The 20,939-nt window shown below is 41.3% G+C and overlaps 4 protein-coding genes across 6 annotated transcripts; all 4 read left to right on the forward strand.

Moving 5' to 3' along the window:
- Positions 1 to 345: 345 nt before the first annotated feature.
- uqcc6 (ubiquinol-cytochrome c reductase complex assembly factor 6) lies at positions 346 to 1,767 on the forward strand. Of its 2 annotated transcripts, none has more exons than XM_079346274.1 (3): positions 346 to 476; positions 893 to 1,019; positions 1,123 to 1,767. In XM_079346274.1, exons 2-3 carry the CDS (start codon positions 912 to 914, stop codon positions 1,240 to 1,242), a joined length of 228 nt encoding a protein of 75 aa, XP_079202400.1. In that variant the 5' UTR covers positions 346 to 476; positions 893 to 911; the 3' UTR covers positions 1,243 to 1,767. The 2 variants fall into 2 exon arrangements, with proteins under 2 accessions (XP_079202400.1, XP_079202401.1); XM_079346275.1 differs by having other exon boundaries at positions 354 to 476; positions 849 to 1,019.
- A 463-nt stretch (positions 1,768 to 2,230) lies between these two features.
- efcab10 (EF-hand calcium binding domain 10) lies at positions 2,231 to 4,000 on the forward strand. The gene is made up of 4 exons (XM_079345398.1): positions 2,231 to 2,372; positions 2,966 to 3,130; positions 3,570 to 3,660; positions 3,755 to 4,000. Exons 1-4 carry the CDS (start codon positions 2,270 to 2,272, stop codon positions 3,804 to 3,806), a joined length of 411 nt encoding a protein of 136 aa, XP_079201524.1. The 5' UTR covers positions 2,231 to 2,269; the 3' UTR covers positions 3,807 to 4,000.
- An 824-nt stretch (positions 4,001 to 4,824) lies between these two features.
- On the forward strand, positions 4,825 to 12,358 carry samm50 (SAMM50 sorting and assembly machinery component). Of its 2 annotated transcripts, none has more exons than XM_079345977.1 (15): positions 4,825 to 5,306; positions 6,352 to 6,462; positions 6,546 to 6,647; positions 6,753 to 6,840; positions 6,941 to 7,047; positions 7,440 to 7,570; positions 7,871 to 7,958; positions 8,541 to 8,669; positions 9,258 to 9,329; positions 9,440 to 9,526; positions 10,203 to 10,273; positions 11,132 to 11,199; positions 11,292 to 11,438; positions 11,637 to 11,778; positions 12,196 to 12,358. In XM_079345977.1, the coding sequence occupies exons 1-15, from the start codon at positions 5,286 to 5,288 to the stop codon at positions 12,239 to 12,241; spliced, it is 1,410 nt and encodes a 469-aa protein (XP_079202103.1). In that variant the 5' UTR covers positions 4,825 to 5,285; the 3' UTR covers positions 12,242 to 12,358. The 2 variants fall into 2 exon arrangements, with proteins under 2 accessions (XP_079202103.1, XP_079202102.1); XM_079345976.1 differs by having other exon boundaries at positions 11,132 to 11,198; positions 11,282 to 11,438.
- Positions 12,359 to 13,472: 1,114 nt separating this feature from the next.
- api5 (apoptosis inhibitor 5) lies at positions 13,473 to 20,939 on the forward strand. Its single transcript, XM_079346700.1, has 14 exons — positions 13,473 to 13,778; positions 14,546 to 14,707; positions 14,891 to 14,984; positions 15,126 to 15,191; positions 15,974 to 16,125; positions 16,315 to 16,521; positions 17,123 to 17,227; positions 17,628 to 17,717; positions 18,180 to 18,361; positions 18,461 to 18,554; positions 18,671 to 18,727; positions 18,915 to 18,994; positions 19,508 to 19,650; positions 20,251 to 20,939. Exons 1-14 carry the CDS (start codon positions 13,707 to 13,709, stop codon positions 20,325 to 20,327), a joined length of 1,581 nt encoding a protein of 526 aa, XP_079202826.1. The 5' UTR covers positions 13,473 to 13,706; the 3' UTR covers positions 20,328 to 20,939.

Below are 20,939 nucleotides of genomic sequence, written 5' to 3' on the forward strand. Positions count from 1 at the left end.
GAGAATCCGTTTTTCCAGTTATAGACTGTAAATAATAAATAATTATATATAGTTAATGAATCGAGCCTTAAAGTGGTACAATAGAGTTGCTACCATGTTAAAAATACTATGTGGCTGGATAGCTTCGTTCACAAATGCTAACTTTAGATAGCTTTAGTCACTAAGGATAAAAATACTTGTTATTCTTAAATTCAAGCATAAAAACAATTACAGTCCGCCTGAATACATTAGTTTATCATGTTAACACTCAAAAAAAGACAGCAAATTCATAAGCAAACGACGGGAAACACACTTTGCCTCGAGCTCTTTATCCTTGAAGACGGACAGAGTGAGTGCTCTTAATATTATAGACGATCTACGCATTAGGAAACAGCATGACCTGCGTTTGGCTCTCAATGACAGACAGAAGGGTTTAAAATGCTGAAAATGAGCCTTTCTTCACGACCATTTCTTTAACTGACTATAAACTAAAGAAGGTAAGGTGTTCCTCGCGCCACCTCATATCAGCAAATGTCTGCTGCTGTTTAAACTGTTCATGTTATTCACACTTTTAGCCCTTGCTTGCTGTCACTTCATGGCTGCTAGGTTGTGTACATGCTTGTATTTAAAAACAGTTAATTTAACATCACTTTAATAAAATCTGATGATGCTGCAGGTTCATAACAGCTGTGTTCAGAGACATTAGGAGTGTTGTGTTCATGACTGTAGTTTGGGGGATTTCAGTAAACAGGATATCTTCATTGAGCAATAAGTTTGTTTGTTGTGATGTATTTATTTGCAGCACAACATGAAAATTCTTACCAGGGCTTTAATTGTTGTGATCATGTGTTTTTCTTTTTTAAATCTAGCTGGATTGATCTGTTAACTAACCACACAAACTCTGCTTTTCAAGGTCGAGGACTTCTGTGAAGATGCCAGCAGGTGTGTCTTGGCCTCGGTACCTGAGGATGTTCGGTGCCAGTATGCTGGCCATGTTTGCAGGAGCACAGGCTGTCCACCAGTATTACCTGCCGGATCTGGTGAGGGGCATTTTGTTTACGCTGTGAAAACTCTGTGTTTCCTTTTGATGAATTGTTGTCTGCGATGTTTCAGGTCGCTGAATTGTGTTTTGAATCTTTTTAGACTATTCCAGAGGTACCACCAAAGCCAGGAGAGCTTCAGACAGAACTGCGGGGCTACAAAGCCAGAGAAGAGGCCGCTGCGATGTTAGAACAGCTTAAAGAGAAGGAAAAAGTGGACTGATGTGGAATTATTCATCCTCACGGTGATGGATGCTGTGATGGACTTGATCCAGTGTCTGCTGACACCCAGACGCTGCCACATGTCTGAGAGTAAAGACATCTATCTGGGACATCCGCAGACAGTTAATCCAAGAGTTATTTCTGCTCATCAGACAAAGAGATGTGGAATAAAGAGCTGAATCTTTGGCATTTTGATGCTATGGATTCTACCTGGAATCAGATCTGGAACTTCTTCTGCCTTTGTTTAAGTCTTTGCATTTTTAAACCAAGAAAACAAGACCTAAAGTAAGATGTAACAGCTGAAGTCATTGAGAAGTTGTAGTTTAATAAAAAAGTTTACTGGTTGGTAGCTTTTGTTCTCACAGAATATGTTATTTGAAATAAAAAAATCAAGCTTTTTGTCTGACATCAAAGTTTTAAGATTTCTGTTGTGCAAAAAAAAAGACTTATTTAGTTTCCAGATTGCTGTGTAAAGATTATATGTTTTTCTTTATTGTATTATAATTAAATACAACTTCAAACCAGACTTTTGGGTTGTACAGCTTTCTTGTATTTTATTATCTGTAACCTATGAACATATTTTGACCTGTAATGGGGGGCCAGTGGCCTAGTGGTTAGTGTATGTGCCCCGTGTACAGAGGCCATAAGTGGGAAGCCTGGGTTTGAATCCAACCTCTCCACATGTCACTCCCTGCTCTCTTCCTATCTCTAAATAAAATCACCAAATAAACCTTAGAAAAATTACCTGTAATGAAATATTTAGCTGCACCCAGGAATAATTATAGCTAGCCAGGAATTAATCATCCTTTATTTAAAAAACGAAGAAGAAATATTTTACATTAACGTGAGATATTAAACAAAAATTAATGAATGTTAATCTTTATCTTTGTGCAGGTGATAAAATGTGTCCTCACAAGTATGTAAACAGAAGACCAGATAAAGTGCGCGCACGCGTGCATGCGCATCAACTGTTTGGCCGTTTGCGTATCCTAGCAACGAATTCAAACAGTAAAAGTGATGTTGAAAAGATGGCCACGCAGAGGGAGAGAGACGCCGCGGATTATCTACAGAAACACAAAATTATGGAGCTCTTCGACAACCTGACCAGCATGCTCTTCTTTCATAGACCTGGTTAGAAACTTATTCTTTCATAGTGCTGAAAACAAGCTTGTTCAGCTCCTCACAGAGACCTTTTTAGTCAAGCATCGACTGATGTTGTATGAAGAAGATTGGTTCAGTAAATGTTATTATTAATATTTTTTGGAAACGTTATTTAATATTTATCCTTACATTCAGTTTCTGGTTCCCTTCAGTCTAGCATTGATGAAACATCCTTGAATTTCTGCACACTGTTGTTCATTTTGTTTTCCTGAATCTTAATAATAAAATTAACAGAGCATATTTAACAACAACCAGAGTGGACTTAAGTGCTGAACAAAAGCATACAAAGCCAAAGTGGATAAAGAAACAAACGGTTAGTTTTAGGTTAATGATAATACTGATGCATTTTATTTATGGGCTCCTCACAAACAGCAGTAAAACAGTGAGGAAAAAACAAGAACACAATCAACTACATAAACACAAAAAAATAAAAACAGTAATAGTAAGAAGGACGTGTTCTGACGGAATAAGCAAAAGGAGTTGATGTCACGGATGGTTTGTGGTAGAGAGTTCACCGATGCAGCACAAAATGTTACCTGTAACAGTTCATTTGTGTCTTTCAGAAAACCCCCGAGAGTTCCTCATGGAGCAGCTGAAACAGCTGAGGCTTTCTCAGCAGAGCGGCGTGAAGGGGCCAAATCTGTTCAACAACGCCAACCTGAACGCAATTTTTGGGATCCTGGATCCAACCGGACGGAAATACATCACTTTAGCCCAATACAAACAGGGTGAGCACAATACAAAACATACTGAGCACATTCTCAATATAACTAAAAAACACAATTAACACTAAGAGGATACAAGGAAACTGCACGGCTTTATAATTCTTCATTTTGTAGTTTTTTTAAGTTGTAGTTTTGGGGCCTTTTGCCCCTAATAGACTTTAAACACTGGGTGAGACGACCGCTGTGATGAGGACTACAGCCTCCATATGTACATGGACGTGCAATATAACCGTTAGTCCATCTGGCGCCCTTCATTCTTTCTGTCTTTAATAGTAGCTTCAGTTATAATAGTACATTATCCCATAGTTGGAAAGTATTCACCCTTAGGTTGTTTGCATTTGCCCGATTATTAGAAAACAACATGTAACAGGAGTGTTTGAGTGTTGAGTAGTAAACTGAAACTGGACAGTGATAATAACTCAGTGAACGTTTGGCTCTGCAGCTCTGACCACACTGGGAATCAAAGACTTTAATGAATGTCCTGACGGTGTGAATGAAGACAGAATATTGGAGGAGACCTTCAAAATAGAGGCGTAAGAACAGCTCATATATTTCACACAGCATCAGAATACTTCACTTGGAGAATTTAAAACCGACTGATGTCACTTGTTGTTGTTGTTGTTTCAGGATGGAAGGCCTGCAGAGATGCTCGGCTACATATATGTCAAGTCGTGTCTGACGTGTTCTTCAGCTCATGTGTTATTTATTTTAAGGTTTTCAATGGAATCCTGCTTGTTAAAATAAGCATATTTCATTCATTTTTATTAAACTGTTGATGTTAACATGTTGCCATGCTTTAAGAATAGTAACACCATATCAGATGCTGCTTTGATTTTAAGCTCAAGAATACAGGAAGTGTCACAACAAAAGTCCTACATGTGTCCAGAGAGTTGAGCTTTATTGTGTGAGAAACTTCATTAAAGCCAAAAGCTCCTTTTTTTATTCTGTTCTTGTCACAAGGTCCTCGTCCCCATTACAGGAAATATGGTGTATTTTTTGTTTTATTTTGAGTCATCTGCCCATCCACACTGATGTTAAAAAGTGATAAAGTGGTTGTGTATTTGTGTGAGCATGATATTCGTGAAGCCAGATTTATTGCAAATAAAATCCATTTCTTTTTTGAAAGTTTATTTTTTGACTTGTATGCCTTTGTTTAGAGAGAGGACAGGGGGATACAGGGAGAGAGAGAGAGAAGAACAACATGCATAAGAACCTGAGCCGTCCGTTTGGAGGACTATATTCTCCATACATGGAGGGATGGAGGGTGTGCATGAATCCTCATGAATCCTTAATCTGAACTCAAGACACTACCAATCTGTCAGCAAAGTATTGACAAATAAGAAAGCTTTAAAAGCTTAAAAGCACTGCAGGGGCTCAATATGTGCTAAGTTTGCAATGGAAGGAAAGCTTCCTGAAGGGGTCTCCCTTAGTTTATGAAAGTAGGACAACGAAGAGGAGTCATCTGTCTGAGACTAGCGGAAATAAACACGGAGGGCCCCCTATTTATTTCTTTGCCTAGGGCCCCAATAGACTCTGTGATCACCACTCGGCCAAGTTAATGGGAACTCTGCAGACATCATTTGATAAATTACATCATAAGTGCAAAAATCAGCATCAGAAAATGACTGTAGGGGTCAAATCATCCTTCTTTCTTCTCTGGCATCCTGACTTCTGTGCAGGTCATGGCAGGGCTGTGCACAGTACAACATTACCAGCCAAACATCTAAGTTCAACTTCATTAAAACATTGCAAATAAAAAAAGGCTTAGGCTCATATAATTTTAGGAAAAGGAAGAATACATTTTGATAGGATAAATTAAATGTGTATCTTAGTTTTGATTATTAATAGTGAGTATTTGTTTATGGTCATCCTCGCCTGTACTAACATGTTTCTGTGTTGTAGGAAATTAATTGTAAATGTTATTTTTAAATAAAGGTTGAAAGGTTTAAACATTGATTTCCTAGTTTGCAGCGTTGGTGTGTTGAATGCGCAGCAGCAGTGGGCGTGGTCCGGAAGTGACGTACACGTTCGCCTCCTTATACGGAGCCTCGTCGCCTTTTCTCCGGCTACTTTGTAGGTTAAATTAGTTTATCTTTTCCCCGCACACACACACAAGTTTGGTCCATCTTTACCTGGACAGCGGCCTGCGGAGCTCAGCATGGGCACCGTCCACGCCCGGGTAAGAGACCGAGGGGACCGCGGTGACGCAGACTTTGACCTCTCTGTGTTCAGTGAAGAAATGTGACAGAGCTGCTTCAGTGCTGGGGAAGAAAAGGCCCTCACTGCACTCTCAACGTGATTTAGCTTTGTAGAAAGAAGCTTGATGAAGTCATTTTCCTTCAGTAGATATCGAGGGTCCCACTTTATAAAGCGGAGTAAAAAAGCTAAAGGTCTAATGTGCATTCTTCTTGGGTTCAGGATTTCTGTTGCAGGACTCTGTTGGTGTTTCCCCTGCACTCTGTTATCTTGTTGCATGCTGCACACTATGAAAATGACCTGGAGGCGACACACAGCAGCCTTCTGATGATTTTGTACTTCCTCAAAGCTTGTTCTGATGATTTCCCCCCCTTTAACCTAAGTCCTTAAATCGAAGTAGAATCTGTTTTATATCATAAATAAATAGTCCAGACTGTCAGCGAACATGGTATTTAGAATAACATATAACAGAATGCTTTTATTATCATTGTACAATTGCACAATAAAATTATTTGGATTAACCTGAAAGTGCATACAGCAAAAAAAACAACCCAAAAAACCCAAGAGGAATATGTAAAAGTAACTCTAATTAAGGTAAGATGGACTATGTATGGTGAAGTCATTTACAGGTAGCAGCATAGTAAATTATGGATGGATTTTGCTGAAATATAAAATATAAATATTGCACAGTATCAAGTAAACTATTGCATAAATATAAATATTGCACAGAAGGGTGAGCCGTGAGCCGCCATCTTGGTTCTTGTGGCCACTTGAAGCATTATGCATCAAAACACTATCACATTTTTCTTTACAAAATTCAAGGCGTTGTTGCAGTTCCTAGTCTATCTCTAAATGATTTCATAGTTGTTGAGAAAAGTAATAAAAGAAGACTAGTTTTAGCATAATAACACCCAGAATGTATAACCTGTGTTGTTGTTGTTGTTATTGTTGTTGTTGTTGTTGTTGTTGTTGTTGTCGTCTCCCTTTTTAAAGCTGTGTTTTTATACCTCTCATGTTCTGTGCTGCAGAGCCTGGACCCGCTGCCCATGAGGGGGCCAGAGCTGGGAGTTCAAGCTGACGACATCGACGCTCCAGAGATTGAGCACGAGCCAAAGCAAGAAGTCCTTGAAAACAAGGATGTAAGACTCGAATTCAATGCACAGCTTGTGTGCCCTTGTTTTTTTTAGCTTGTATAAATGATCCCAGTTTGTCTCTGCTGCAGGTCGTAGTTCAACGGGTGCACATAGATGGGCTCGGGCGAACCAAAGAGGACCTGTTGTCTTATGAAATCGCAGGAGTTTTCCGGGCCAGGAATTTGGTTGAGGTAGGTTTAACATTGCTGCTCTGATTTAATGCTTGTTGAATTATTGCTTTTATTTTTGTTTGCAGACGTTCCTTGAATCAGCCTGTTGCTTCGTTTGTTCTGCAGGTGATGAAAAAGTCCCACGAAGCTCGACAGAAGCTTCTGCGTCTCGGCGTCTTCAGAAAAGTCGAAGTTGTCATCGACACGTCACGAGGTATACCGTCAGTAGACTAAAAACATTTTCGTCTTTGCAAATATTCTTATTTTTGAATCTGAGACAGAAATGATGAATGCATCCTGCGTTCTCTCTGCAGGAGAAGACGCTCTCCCCAACGGCCTCGACGTGACGTTTGAAGTCACCGAGCTGAGGCGGCTCACGGGCAGCTACAACACCATGGTTGGAAACAATGAAGGAAGCATGGTGAGCCCTGATTCAGATCCTATAATAGTGACACAGTGGAGGAGCTGAGACTGAACTTAAAGCTCCATAGACCGGTGGATTTCAGTTTAGGCTAAAGTTCCTCCCAGAGTGTAAGACCTGAACCCAGTGGTGACACCTGCTGGAACTACTCGTGTGTTCCACTTTATAAACTGGTTATTATGGCTCCTACACTCAGGTCAAACAGTTTCTGTGAAGATCGCTGCAGATCTTATCTTCAGCTTAAGTTCAGAGATCTGGTGTAACACCTTTAATTAGTTTGTGTTTCGACAGATTGAGTCAATCTTTCTTCTATAATTGATGTTTTTGTTTTTTTTTTATCAGTAGATTGTCCTTCTATTAAAGAGTAACTCATTTTTTCGCTATAATTCCAGGTGCTTGGCTTGAAGTTACCCAATGCTTTAGGTCGAGCGGAGAAAATGACCTTTCAGTTCTCATATGGCACCAAAGAAACCTCCTACGGCCTGTCCTTCTTCAAGCCACAACCAGGAAACTTTGAACGCAAGTAAGACAAGAACAGCTTGGTTTGATGGTATAATTCAGCTATTGTGCTTCTACATACTAAAATACTGTAAAACTTAAAATAAAGGCCTGTCCCAGTATAAAGCCCAGTCCCTTTTACTGGCCTGCCAGTCTCAGATGCCCTTTGCTTTTGGCGATGAAATAATTTGCGAAACAAATGTGAGGGGTAAAAACACACAGATAATAAAAGATGAACTTCAACATCTGTCCAAGAAAGACTGATTATTGGAAACTTTTTAAACGCATACAAATCATGTTCATTGTTTTGTTTTCTCACTTGCAGCATCTCCCTCAACTTATACAAAGTAACTGGTCAGTTTCCGTGGAGCTCACTGAGGGAGACGGATCGAGGCGTCTCTGCGGAGCTGAGCGTAAGTTTTTATTTTCTATTTGCCTTTTTTATTTTGTGATATTTCAAATCATTTTTGGCCAAAAATGTTTTCTTGTTTTGAAATTATTTTTGGGGAGAATTTTTTGCCTTCATTGGAAAGGACGGCTGAAGAGAGACAGGACACGTTGGGGGGACAGAGAGGGGGGATGACAGGCAGCAGAGGTTGGATTTGAACCCATGGCCGCTGCGTCAAGACTTGAGCCTCAGTAAATGGGGCAACATAAACTTAAGGCTATCTGTCACTCCTAGAACAAAAAAATGTTTGTGTGTAATTTCTGGAGTCCTACCTCATGGATAATAACTTGCGGCTGTATTTTAGAAAACGGCTAAAACAATGAGCTGAAAGAATCTTTACAGAAAGTATTGAATGTTTTTAAGCCTTTTTTTTTTAATCCAGATTAAGTGACTTTTTGTCTGTCATACGTTCATCTTTTATAAAAGGAAAAGAAAAAAGTCCCTTTAAATAAAATTAATATTATAAAACGTCTGTTCTCTCTGTTTTAATAAGTCACACAGTTACTCTGAAATGTGTGTCTGATCATACCTGATGTACCTCCCACAGTTCCCCGTGTGGAAGACCAGTCAAACCTTAAAGTGGGAGGGAGTGTGGAGAGAGCTCGGCTGTCTGGCTCGGACTGCCTCGTTTGCTGTTCGAGAGGAGAGCGGCCATTCCCTCAAGTCCTCACTTTCGGTGTTTACCTCATGATTTATATTAAGGTTTTAAAGAAGTCATCAAAATGTGTGTAAAGTGTGTTGTTTGTTTCATTTGATCATGTCTATAAACCCCTCTATTTCAGCCCTGCTCAGAACAGGCTGTTTCTGTGTCTGTAGCTTTAAATATGTAAATGAGCGGTGTCTGACCACGCCCCCTCTCTGGAAGGGCTCGGTGTACTCAGTGCTTTCTCACTCTATGTCCTATTGTTTACGGTGAGAAGGCAGACTCAGAGGGCAGAACAAACACCTAGCTGTGGGAGTGTCACCCACCTGGGGGAGGGGCTACTGCCCTTTGTGATGTCATGATGGGAACATTTCCAAACGGCCTGTTTTAAGCACACAAAAGTGGAGCAGGCAGAAGATGGAGAGGATGGACTTTTCTCAAGACAGACTAGAGACACATGTTAGAGGAACATGGTGAAGAGAACCTTTAAAGACCTGACTATTATTCATGGTAGATCTTATCATGTAATTGAATTCAGGGTTTTTTTTCTATCAGGTTGGAATGAATTGATTTGTAGCAATATTCCACATTGAGTTTACTTGTTGTTTTTGTTATTCTCAGCATGCTATGGTCATCGACACCAGAAACTCCTCCATCATCCCACGGAGAGGTGGCCTGTTGAAGATCCACCAGGTCTGTATTCTACAATCTCGCCTGAACACTGTTGTGTTTTTTTCGTTTGTTTGTTTTTTGTAAAGCTTTAAAAAAAAACACAATATGACTTAATTGTCGTGGTTCTGCAGGAACTTGCTGGTTACACTGGGGGAGATGCCAGTTTCCTGAAGGAGGACTTTGAGATCCAGCTCAACAAAACACTCTTCTGGGACTCGGTGAGATTTCACTCTTGTACACTTCAGTCATGAACAAGTGGCAACGTCCGGTGTTGAAAAGCCTATGCAAAAGTGCAAAACCCTGCAGTTTGTTGAGTCCGCTTGAGGCTATCTGCAGAAGTGCTGGAAGTTAAAAACACACCAAAATCAAAAAAGCATTTTCTACAGCCGACATTAACATTTTTACAGCGTGCTACAAAAACCAAACAGTTCTGATTGGCTCATATCTCCATCGGCACACACTGAAAGGGGGTTGAATTTTTTTTGATAACTTATCCGTATTCACCCGAACAGAAAAAGAGCCCAAACAACAACCTGACCAACATCAAAACCCAAAAGTCATAAGAATACAGGGAACATGATAACAGCTCAGGCAGCAGAGGGCCATGAGGACCGAGGATGGAAGAAGATAAATAAGTTATTAAAAGAGAAACAATAAGAAGTTGTTAGAGGCTATAAAACAAGAAAAGAGAAATCTTAAAGATTAAAAAGAAAATCAAAATGATAAGAGAACATATAAGCTTATTAATTGTAATGTAATAAAAGCTGAAGCGTGGATTTAATGGAAAAAACGTAATTTAAAGAAAGATGAAAAACGACCTTCAGTGTGATGCTGCTTCAATAATTTGAACTACTTTTGAATGTTTTGTCATTCTCGTCCCTTCACCCCCTCCAGGTCCTTTCCGCCTCCATGTGGGGCGGTTTACTCCTTCCTATTGGTGACAAGCCGACCAGCATAGCAGACAGGTACAGTAAGATAGTGCACCACCCTATTTCCCCTCATCTCAAAGATCTGAGCCCGGATGTCTCAGTGGTTTAACCTGGATTAGAATAAACAGGATTTTAACATCCCACCTTTGTCGATTTAATCTGTTCTAATCTCTTTTATCTCCGTGCTGTTTTTCAAAGAAACAACAGATTGGGTCACAATGATCCAGATACTACCTCTACAAGATTACCTCATTCAGATTACCACAGGGACTACATATCTCAATGTAGGCTTCAAGCTGTGTAAAGAACAATGTTTTCATATAGTTACGTTTAAACTGTAACTTTTGTCTATTAGCAGTTTAGTCCTCTTTGTACGTAGTTCAATCAATCACACTGAAAGTATCGTGCAAGTTCTATGTTGTCACTCCTTTTTCCAAATTGATGCACAAATGTGTATTTAAAGTAGGCAGTGAGTGCGGGACGGCTGTGGATCAGTGTTAGTGAGTCGACCAGAAGGTGGGGGGGTTCGAACCCCCAGCTCCCGCAGCCACATGTCCGATGTGTCCTTAACCACGAGTGGCTCCTGATGCTTAGGCAACGACGTATTCATCTGTGTGAATGGGAATAGTTAATACTGACGGACTCTTCACACAGCAGCCTTTACCATCAGTGTGTGAATGTTTAAGTGTGACCTGCAGTGTAAAAGAGCTTTGAGTAGTCGGAGGACTTGAAAAGTGCTCTCCAAACTCAAGTCCATTTACCTTTTATGAATTTGTGGCACTCAAAATTCATACAACTCAATTAAAAAAAAAAAAGTAATAAACAGTCAGATTATTCTTGTATTCAGAGAAATCACATAACTCAATCCTACAGTTTTTTTAATTTGTCTTTCAGGTTCTACCTCGGTGGCCCCACCAGTATCCGGGGCTTCAGCATGTACAGCATGGGCCCCCAGAGTGAAGGTGAGACATTCACTTGGTTGAGTTGTTGAATAGTCACTCTGATGTTTGCTGGTTAAGTGAAAAGTCGTGTGTTGGGATTACTGGTATGGCAGGTGACTACTTGGGAGGAGAGGCCTACTGGGCTGGCGGTCTCCACCTCTACACACCTCTACCCTTCAGACCAGGCCGGGGCGGCTTTGGTGACCTCTTCAGAACACACTTCTTCCTGAACGCAGGAAACCTTTGTAACCTCAACTATGGTGAGTAATATGCAACAGAACGAGGACCAGTTAAATGATCATTAAAGGATTATTGATTGTGGTTTGTATCACTGATTCTTGCTAAATGTATAGAGAGGATGTCTGCTGTAGTTAAAGAAGAAAAGTTGAAACTTGACGCAAGATTTCGCAGTTGGCATTGCTGTTTCTGCGGCTGATTTTGTGTTTGTTTGCCTTCAGGCGAGGGGCCGAAAGCTCATTTAAAGAAGCTGGCAGAATGCATCCGTTGGTCGTATGGACTGGGAATTGTGCTGCGCTTGGGGAACATTGCAAGGCTCGAACTGAATTACTGCATTCCCATGGGAGTCCAGAGTGGAGACAGGTACGACCGCTTTGAAAAAGTGAAAGATAGTGCTCGATTTATCACCACAGAAAGGGAGAATTTTAGATTTGAAGATATTTACTGCACACAATGTAATGAGTTACACGCTGCATGTCCAAAAGTCCAGCTCCAAATAAAAAATGACTGATTATTTTTTTACTTTTATTTAAAATCATAGACAAAACATTTACATTAAGCCAGTGGAAGAGAAATTTTCAATTTATTCGGTGTAACTTGCACATCCGTGAACGTATAAAAAGAACAAAAAACGGTAAAATTTTCTAAAAATCCTGTAGATATAAATGATAAGATTACAAACAAACTCTGACAGGGCTATTTGAGGAGCACAGAAATCATCTGATTCTCACCTTGTTTTGGTCCTGATGCTAACTGATTTTTCTCCCCCTCTCCTCACAGGATATGTGACGGGGTCCAGTTTGGAGCAGGAATCAGATTTCTGTGAGGTCACATGTCTTGGATCCAGGGCTTCCTTGTGTTTAAACATTCATTATATGCGGGGAAACCGCTTGTACAGAATTGTTGTTACGACTCAGTAGTTGAATAAAAGTGTTTGCACTGACTGACGTAGTGTTCATGTATCATGTCTTTCTGTTGGAGGTGTGGTACAGTCATACAATACAAGAGTTCAAACATTACTTAGAATAAATACTAAACGTTCAGTCTTTAAGGTGCCCCAGCCTGCCACAAGAAATATTCAATCTTGTACACACTTGAAATCAAATTTGTGACTTCATAACACTTGAAATTCAAAACTGACTACCCGGATTCTTATATTGAAAGTGAGGGAAGATCATTTTGCAAAAGGTGGGAGTAGTGGTTAAACGCACATAAGAAAAAGGGACTTAAGCAACATATACAATAAGTGATGTGTAGAATTAATCCTCATCCAACCAACAGGCTGTGTATTTTTTGACTCTATACTTGTTTGTGCAATGTTTTTGTTTTCACGTTTAATATCTGTCAAGGCGTTGTTTTTGTGTGAATGTTGTACAATGTTAAAAAAGTAAAGTTGTTTATGTACTTCTTGATGAACAAAGTTATTAATATAAATGCTAGTCAAGTAGGGGTAATTACAAACACGCATGCAAAGCAGTTCATCTTGCAAGGATTGAATGTCTGGCATTATAGCATGCCAAATACAAGTTCAACCACCAAAAGGGGAATGTAAAGTATGTACTCAAACATACTGTATGTACCTTCTATTTAAAAATGCCATGGTGACTTGGATAAAGAAAGGTACAGAGCCTCTGAAATATTGGAAAATATTGTCCACACAAGAGAGAGTAATTTATGGGAACAAGCTATAATGGGATTAATAGAACATTTATCTTGTTCGCAGCATAGACTACACTGGTTTGCACTTTTTGGTAATACAGGGGCTTCGTAGAAAGGGAAAAATGTACTGAATACATCAAAATAATTTGTGTGTGAATTACTAATTTCAGGCCACAATATTATTTTACAGGTACAAATTATTTCGTATCCAAAAAATATAAATTGTTAACAAATGTCTCCAGAGGGGCTCCGTAAAAAAATGTTCATAGCATTTTTTTAAAACAAATTCTTTACGTTTTCAACACTTCATTTTTAACCTATGGCGCACACCAGTGCCCACGTGTGGAAGAACTCTTCACGTGATTCGCTTTCCCCGCGCATGCGCCCTACTCATTGTTCCTTAGCATTTTTTAGCCAACACGCCATAGAGCAGTGCGGGAAGAAGACGGACAGAGAGGAGCGGATCGTTCATTCAGTGGATTCTCGACGTTTCATCCCCCCTTTACTGGAGAGCACATACCCAGTAAACACGGCGTTGTTTGTCCAGCAGTCGCATAAAAAAGAGACAGTTCTGGTAACCTGAGTGGGTGTTTATTTTATCGTGTTTTCTTATCTGTGAGCGGCACGCGCTGATGGCGGTCACTATCGAGGATCTCTATCGTAGCTACGGGATCCTTGCTGATGCAAAGGAAGACCTCAGCCAGGTAAAAAACGCACGCTTATTCCCATGAATCTTCTTTCTTTTGACGGAACACATGTTTCTTGTTGCTCACTTGTATAACTAATGCTACCAAACACATTGTTTTGATTGCGCTAGGCTAATGTTAGCTACTGTTAGCCTAGCCTAGTGGCCGGTGTGTCTTTGAAACGTAGTGACCGTGATAACTGACGACTCTGGTTGCTGTGGTTACAACAGCTGCTGTTGTAAACTTAACGCGTCCTCGCTAAAACATAGTTTTTAAACATCTTTATTAGATTAAATATACGATGTTAATAAGGGGACTTTGTGTTTGAGAACCTAAACAAAGTGTCCTCGTCTAACCTCAGACTCCTTCCGCTGAAAGACACCAATTAACACAGTCACCGTTTACATCGAAACACCGGCTAGACTTCGCTTTACACATTATTCTGTTAAATACTGTATTTTGTACATTCAAATAACTCATTTTTTCATTTTTAAGTTATATTCTATTTCACTGTATATATGTGTATTACTAAATTGAGTGTTTATTGTTATTGGATGGCCTTGCGGAACCGTCCGTACATTTCTCCGTGTGTCCGTATAAGCATATGACAATTAAAATCTTGAATCTACAAGTTATCAGGGCAATTTGGTATTTTTTTCCCCCACAGATAAGTGGAAATCTGTGCCCTGCACCATATTATATTGTGAGGCATGCAGTACTGCTCTTTTGTCTTGAAAGTGTAATCAATTTCCTTTTTTCCCCCTTTTTTTTTTTAAATTTTGCAGCACAAAGATGCATACCAAGTGATCTTGGATGGTGTGAAGGGGGGCCCGAAAGAGAAGCGTCTGGCTGCACAGTTTATTCCAAAATTCTTTGCCAACTTTCCAGAATTGTCTGATGCGGCCATTAATGCCCAGCTTGATCTCTGTGAAGATGAAGACGTGTCGGTGAGTATTTCAGGGCGAACTCCTTTAAGATCACACGGTGTAAAAGTGACGTTTCTATTTATTCCAAGGGGTTATTTACATTCTCTTCTATTGACACAATAGATTTCCATTGTCACCCATGAAACCTTATTTCATCTCATAATATAACCGCCTTTGTGTGAAATTTTCCTTCTCTTTGTCCAGATCCGGCGGCAGGCGATCAAAGAGCTTCCACGGTTTGCAACTGGAGACAACATCGTCAGAGTTGCAGATATTCTCACTCAGCTCCTGCAGACAGGTATCAGATGTGTTAAACTCAGGAGATGAAATTATCCATATTAGGGTTGACTTATGTTTTTTTAATACGGCATGTTTTGCAGCTCGTCTGGTCTTTATTTTGATGGAATATTTAAGATCCTCTAAATGTTTGTTCTTTCAGATGATACAGCAGAGTTCAACCAAGTGAATGTGGCACTTATTTCCATCTTCAAGATGGATGCTAGGGGTAAGTGTGCGTCAGTCAGTGACAAAGAACATGTTTCTCCCGGAGATATCAAGAATGAATTTCTTGACATGATGAGAACATTTTTGAGTGGTTAAGCTCTTTGGCCACATGAAACTAAAGATGTTGCTTGTTGTAAGGGCAGTAACATTTGAAATATGTTTCTCCAGTCTGTTTTGAGTAGGTTTACATTTTTCTTATTAGCGAAGTCAAACACATGCAGTTTGTGTACAGCTGTGTTGCTCCTCTAGTTTTTTCTGCCTCTTCCCACGAGCTACAGCACTGTATTTGAGCTCTCGGCCTACGATGAAACTTTTGAGGTAACTTGTTACCTTTTTAATAAAAGAGTCTTTCAATCAACCCAGAACTTCACAAGGTTTATAAAACGGAGCAGTGTACCAACGTCATCATTGAATACATGATAGGGAACCTGTGAGGGAGAAAGAATGCACAATGAACGGGTGTGAGTTTTCATTTGCATCAGGTGTTTGAATGTAGCAGCTGCACTCGTGTCCGCTTTTTATTCTGGTTTACTGTTCACACCCGTGTATCAGACGCAGCACACTTTTAAAATGAAAGAACAGGTACAGGATGTGGTCATAGACGCCAGGTTTTACAGGAAGCATCTTCAAAACGCCCTTATATTCAGCTCATGAGTCTAAATGACCACACCAAGGACATTAACAGGAATATGAGGTTTTTCAATATATATATATATAATGTGTGTGTAAATCTTTAAATCATGGACTAAATACCATCTTCTGTGTGTGTGTGTTGTCGTGCAGGTACTCTCGGAGGCCTCTTCTCTCAGATCCTGCAGGGCGAGGACATCGTACGGGAACGGGCCATCAAGTTTCTGTCAGCTAAACTGAAGACCCTGTCAGAGGACGTGATGACGAAAGAGGTGGAGGAGTACGTGTTTGCAGAGACAAAGAAAGTGAGCACACCGAAGAATTGATTGCATATCACTTTGTATCCATTTAAATTCTGACTGGTATATCAGGTCAAACCTGAATGTTCTGCTGAATTCTCCATGAAGGTGCAGTCTCCAACCTCTTAAGTGTTCCTGTGATGCATGTCAACCTGTTTGAATCGATAAGGACGCGTGTTGATGCTTCTTCTCCAGGTGCTGGAGGATGTGACGGGGGAGGAGTTTGTGCTGTTGATGCGCGTGGTGTCAGGGCTGCGGATCCTGCAGACGGTGAACGGCCGGCAGCAGCTGGTGGAGCTGGTGGTGGAGCAGGCCTTCCTGGAGCAGGCTCTCAACCCGGCCGACCCCGACACTGTTGATCGCCTGCTGCAGTGCACACGCCAGGCGTTGCCCCTGTTCTCAGTGAGTACAACTAACGAACTTCTCAGCAAACGAGTCGACAAGCTGATCGGGCTGAGGGATGGGAGAACTCCCAAAGACTCTTTGTCTTCAGACGCAAACACAACTATAGCCAATCAGGAATCAAGCTGACGAAAGAGGAAGATCTTCACTCTCATTCTCACACGTTCACCTCGTCTTTATTGATGTTACCTTTTTATTTTGTCCATTTTTTTTTTTTTAGAATAAAGGAGCCAAAAAATCCTCGCAAATTGTTCCTCTCCGTCATCTATCATGTTAATTTACTCTCAGGTTGAGTTTGACCGCGGCAGTGTTCGCAGTCTTGACTCTGTGTCGTTGGTCAATGAATCTGTAAGTGTGCTGGTGTGGTCGTATCGCTGCTCTCCACACACTATAGAAACAGCACTGCCAAACTTCCTCTGTCTGTGGTCATGTGTCTTGTGCATCATTCAGGTCTTTAGTGTGGATCATAAGTTGTCTCAGCATATTGTAGATTTATTCTAAACATCAATGCAGCGCTTCGTAACATCTATTTTAAGACCCGCCAAAAAAAGCATCTCGAGTCTCTAAAATTAAAGTCCTGTTTTTGTCTCCTGTCCTTCAGAAAAATGTCCATTCCACACGTTTTGTAACCTACTTCTGTGAACACGTCCTGCCAAACCTCAGCGCCCTGACGAGTCCCGTGGCCGAGCTGGACATACAGCTGGAGGTGAGTGTCTCCTCGCTCGGGTTGAATCTCAAGAACGGAAGGATCGGATTTCAGAGGAGACGCACTCGGTGCTCGTATAAAAAGTGAAGGTTGACGCTTGTGTGCATAAAATAGTTGGGAGGTGTTGACCCATCACAGAGCCCAGATCAAACCAACAGTAACTCTTCAGTGATGTAGATCTATTGTTAAGACGCCGCTGTGGGGTCGATACTCCTAATGTGACGTTTGGTGAGCGGCTGTAGTAAACAAAGTCAGAGTGGCAGCCACCTGTCAGAGGTGTCAGCCAACTGCACCTTGTTAATGGGTCATTAGTCGGCTCCACGCAGCACTGTTTCTCATTAGCAATGTGCATTACACTGTGTGAGGAGATCTGCTCAGCTGTGTGTGTGTGTGTGTGTAGGTGCTGAAGCTGCTGGCTGAGATGAGTCCGTTCTGCGGAGACATGGACAAGCTGGAGAGCAACCTCAACATGCTGTTCACCAAGCTGCTGGTAAGAGAACCTGGAGGCCTGCTGTTGGACAGAAAGCACGATGATCAAACACAAACAGGCAGATTTATGGACCGTTCTACTCCGACAGAAAATATGAACAGCCTTTTAAATGAAGCCCTCCTTTTTTCTTTTTTTAAATTTGACGGGTTGTATGGATTTGTAACACTTGTCGCTCCCGTCAAACCTGCTCAAAGTGTCGCGTCCTCTCATGTGACTCACGGCTGAAGAGTTGGACGGATTAAAGGGAACATGCTTTCAGGTGATAAATCGTTGGGATCAAATGTTTCTTGGATGCCGGCCCACCCGGGTAGCTCTGCTCTACATGTGCTCGGATTTCTCTGCCTGTTCAGCCACTGATTTGTTCTTTTCCCACCCGTTTGTGAACATTAACATCTGAAACGACAGTCGACGTCACGTCTGAAGTTCTGTCTTTGATTTTTCTCCCTTTTTCGACTCGTTTAGGAGTACATGCCTCTGCCGCCAGAAGAGGTGGAGAACGGAGAGAACCCAGCAAACGAAGAGCCCAAACTGCAGTTCAGCTACGTGGAGTGTCTTCTGTTCGGCTTCCACCAGCTGGGCAAGAAGCTTCCAGACTTCCTCATCGACAAAGTGGACGCTGAGCGCCTCAAAGACTTCAAGATCCGGTGAGGAAGTGTCCCAGAGCTCAGTCAGTAAAATGAACGTTTATACAGAGGAGTCTGGCACTGAATGTGTGTGTGTGTGTGTGTGTGTTCGTTCATCAGGTTACAGTATTTTGCCAGAGGCCTGCAGGTTTATATCAGACAGCTGCGAGTAGCACTGCAAGGCAAGTCAGGAGACGCTCTGAAGACAGACGAGGTGACGCATCATGTTCATATACGTTTGTTTGCAGCAGCTTAATAAGTTTAACAAAGTTAACGGTTCTGTTGTTAAATATCTCAAATACTAACTCGCCTTCTTTTTTTTGTAACCAGAACAAGATCAAAGTGGTGGCCCTGAAGATCACAAATAACATCAACATCCTCATCAAGGTGAGCTGTTAGTCATTAACACTGAACCTGTCAACATAACACATGTGAATGTGCTCGCGTTGTTAGTCGTGTTTTTACAGGCAATGCTTTGTGGGTGTTGTAGTTGGTTTCATTGAAGTTTTACTGTTTGTTGTTTTTCTTTAATGTGTCGCCCTCTTTTTTTTTTTTTTTTTTTTTTTTCTTCCAGGATCTCTTCCATAACCCGCCGTCCTTCAAGAGCACAGTCACTCTGTCCTGGAAGCCCGTCCAGAAGGCCGAGGCAGTAGCGTAAGTCGGCTCCCGCCTCTTAAAGCCAACGTCAGGGGGAATTAGTGTTGTTTTTGTTTCCACACGGAGCTGAATGTTTGAACACAAACAGGCAGATTTGTCCCTCACACTTCACCTGGAGTTTCTCCTGACAGACCCCGACTATTAATCTGCAGCAAGTCGGAGTGAGGTGGTGTGTGAACACAGCAGGATATTCTCCTCGAGCCAATGGGAGGGGGGGGAGATACGTTTCTGTACCGTCATTGTGTCTGCGCGCCACCACTACGACCTCCGTGCATATAATTAAAAGGCTGCATGATGTTTTGTTGATGCTGTCACTCTGTTGAACTACATGTAGCATTATAGCCTCGTGTGGCGCATCGTCTGCGAGGAGCATAATGAGAGAATATCCGGAGCGGTCCTCCTGATATTTTCAGGAGTGCGGATGTGAAAACGGCTGAATAGATGTTTAACGTAGCTGACACGCCGCGTGGTAATCGTCAACTCTTTCTCCCTGTGTGTTTTTTTTTTTAGACCCAAGCGCCCGTCAGCGGAGGAGATGGGCTCCGGTGGCAGCACAAAAAAACAGATCTCCCCTCAGCACCGGAGGGACGCGCGGCAAATCTACAACCCCCCCAGCGGCAAGTACAGCGCCTCCATCGGCAACTTTAACTACGGTGAGGAACATTTGGTGACACCTGCTTTACTTCGTCACTCAGTCAATGTTTGCCTTTTATTTCTGTTGTGTTGCACAGCAGGGTTGAGTTTTGATTAAAGTACCTGTTACACACAGAAGCATCAATATCAGTATAGTTACAGTTAAATCTGACTAAACTGTGATAAATAAAACATCCACAGCTGTTTACTGTCTGTGCACCAACAGACAGACATCGCAGTAAAAAAATAACAAAGACATGATTGGAGGGATTTGAAAGACAGTGCAACGCAGGGGCGGTTGTGGGTCGAGTCGTCGTCTCTCAAACCAGAAGATCGAGGGTTCAATCCCCAGCTCCTGCGAGCAACTTGTCCGATGTGTCCTTTAGCAAGACACTTGCTCGCCCTGCTCTGTCTGCGGGTCGTTGCTCCAGTGGTCGACCGCTTGAATTTGTCCTACGGGAATAAATAAAAAGAAGAAAACATAAACAACAGCAAAACAAACTAAAACCCAACAGACGTATCACACGACCATTACTAGAACCGTCTTTCCTGCATTGTGTTCATCTGCTCCAATATTCTCTGCTAAAATAAAAGGACACAATCTGTTTGTCTGGTTCCAGAGCGCGGTGGGTTCAGGGGCGGCCGAGGACGAGGTTTTGGAGCCAGAGGCAACAGGAGCCGAGGCCGGCTCTACTGAGACGCTGATAAACGCATCCACAGTACAGATCGCTCATTGAACTGCATCACAGATCTTTTCCTCTCCAACATGGACTATGTGTCACCTACTCTTCTTCTTCTGTTGTTTTTTTGTTTTTTGTTTTTTTTACTGGTCTCCACATCGCTCCACCTTCCAGCCCCACACATTCAGATGTTTGTTTGGTTTTGTTTTTTTTTTGTCGTTTTTGGATGGCGGTGTGGGTCAAGTTTCCAGTCTTCAGACATCCGTCTCAGACTTTTTAACATTTGCTCCGCGTGTTCCTCTTAGCCAAGGCGATAGTTCAAGTAAATCTAAATGTTTTAGTTTCCCCCCCTGTAATTTCTTTTAAATATTGTGTATTTTTGTGGAACAAAAGACTGCCAAGTTGTAACTGATGAATATTTTTGTCAGATTGTTGTAGGAAAAGATAAAGATCCTCTCATTTTGCAACATGTTGATGAATTCATTTATTTCTACCTTTTTTATTTAATCTTGTTTTCTTTCTCTTTTTTTAATTAGAGCTTGATTTGAATTCGATGACTATGCTACTTTGTATGAATCAATGATGTTGTTTCATTGGATTTTTATCATAAACTTGTATGGAAGTATGAA

This window comes from Symphodus melops (assembly GCF_947650265.1).
Source record: "Symphodus melops genome assembly, chromosome: 6".
Taxonomy (NCBI): Eukaryota; Metazoa; Chordata; class Actinopteri; order Labriformes; family Labridae; genus Symphodus; species Symphodus melops.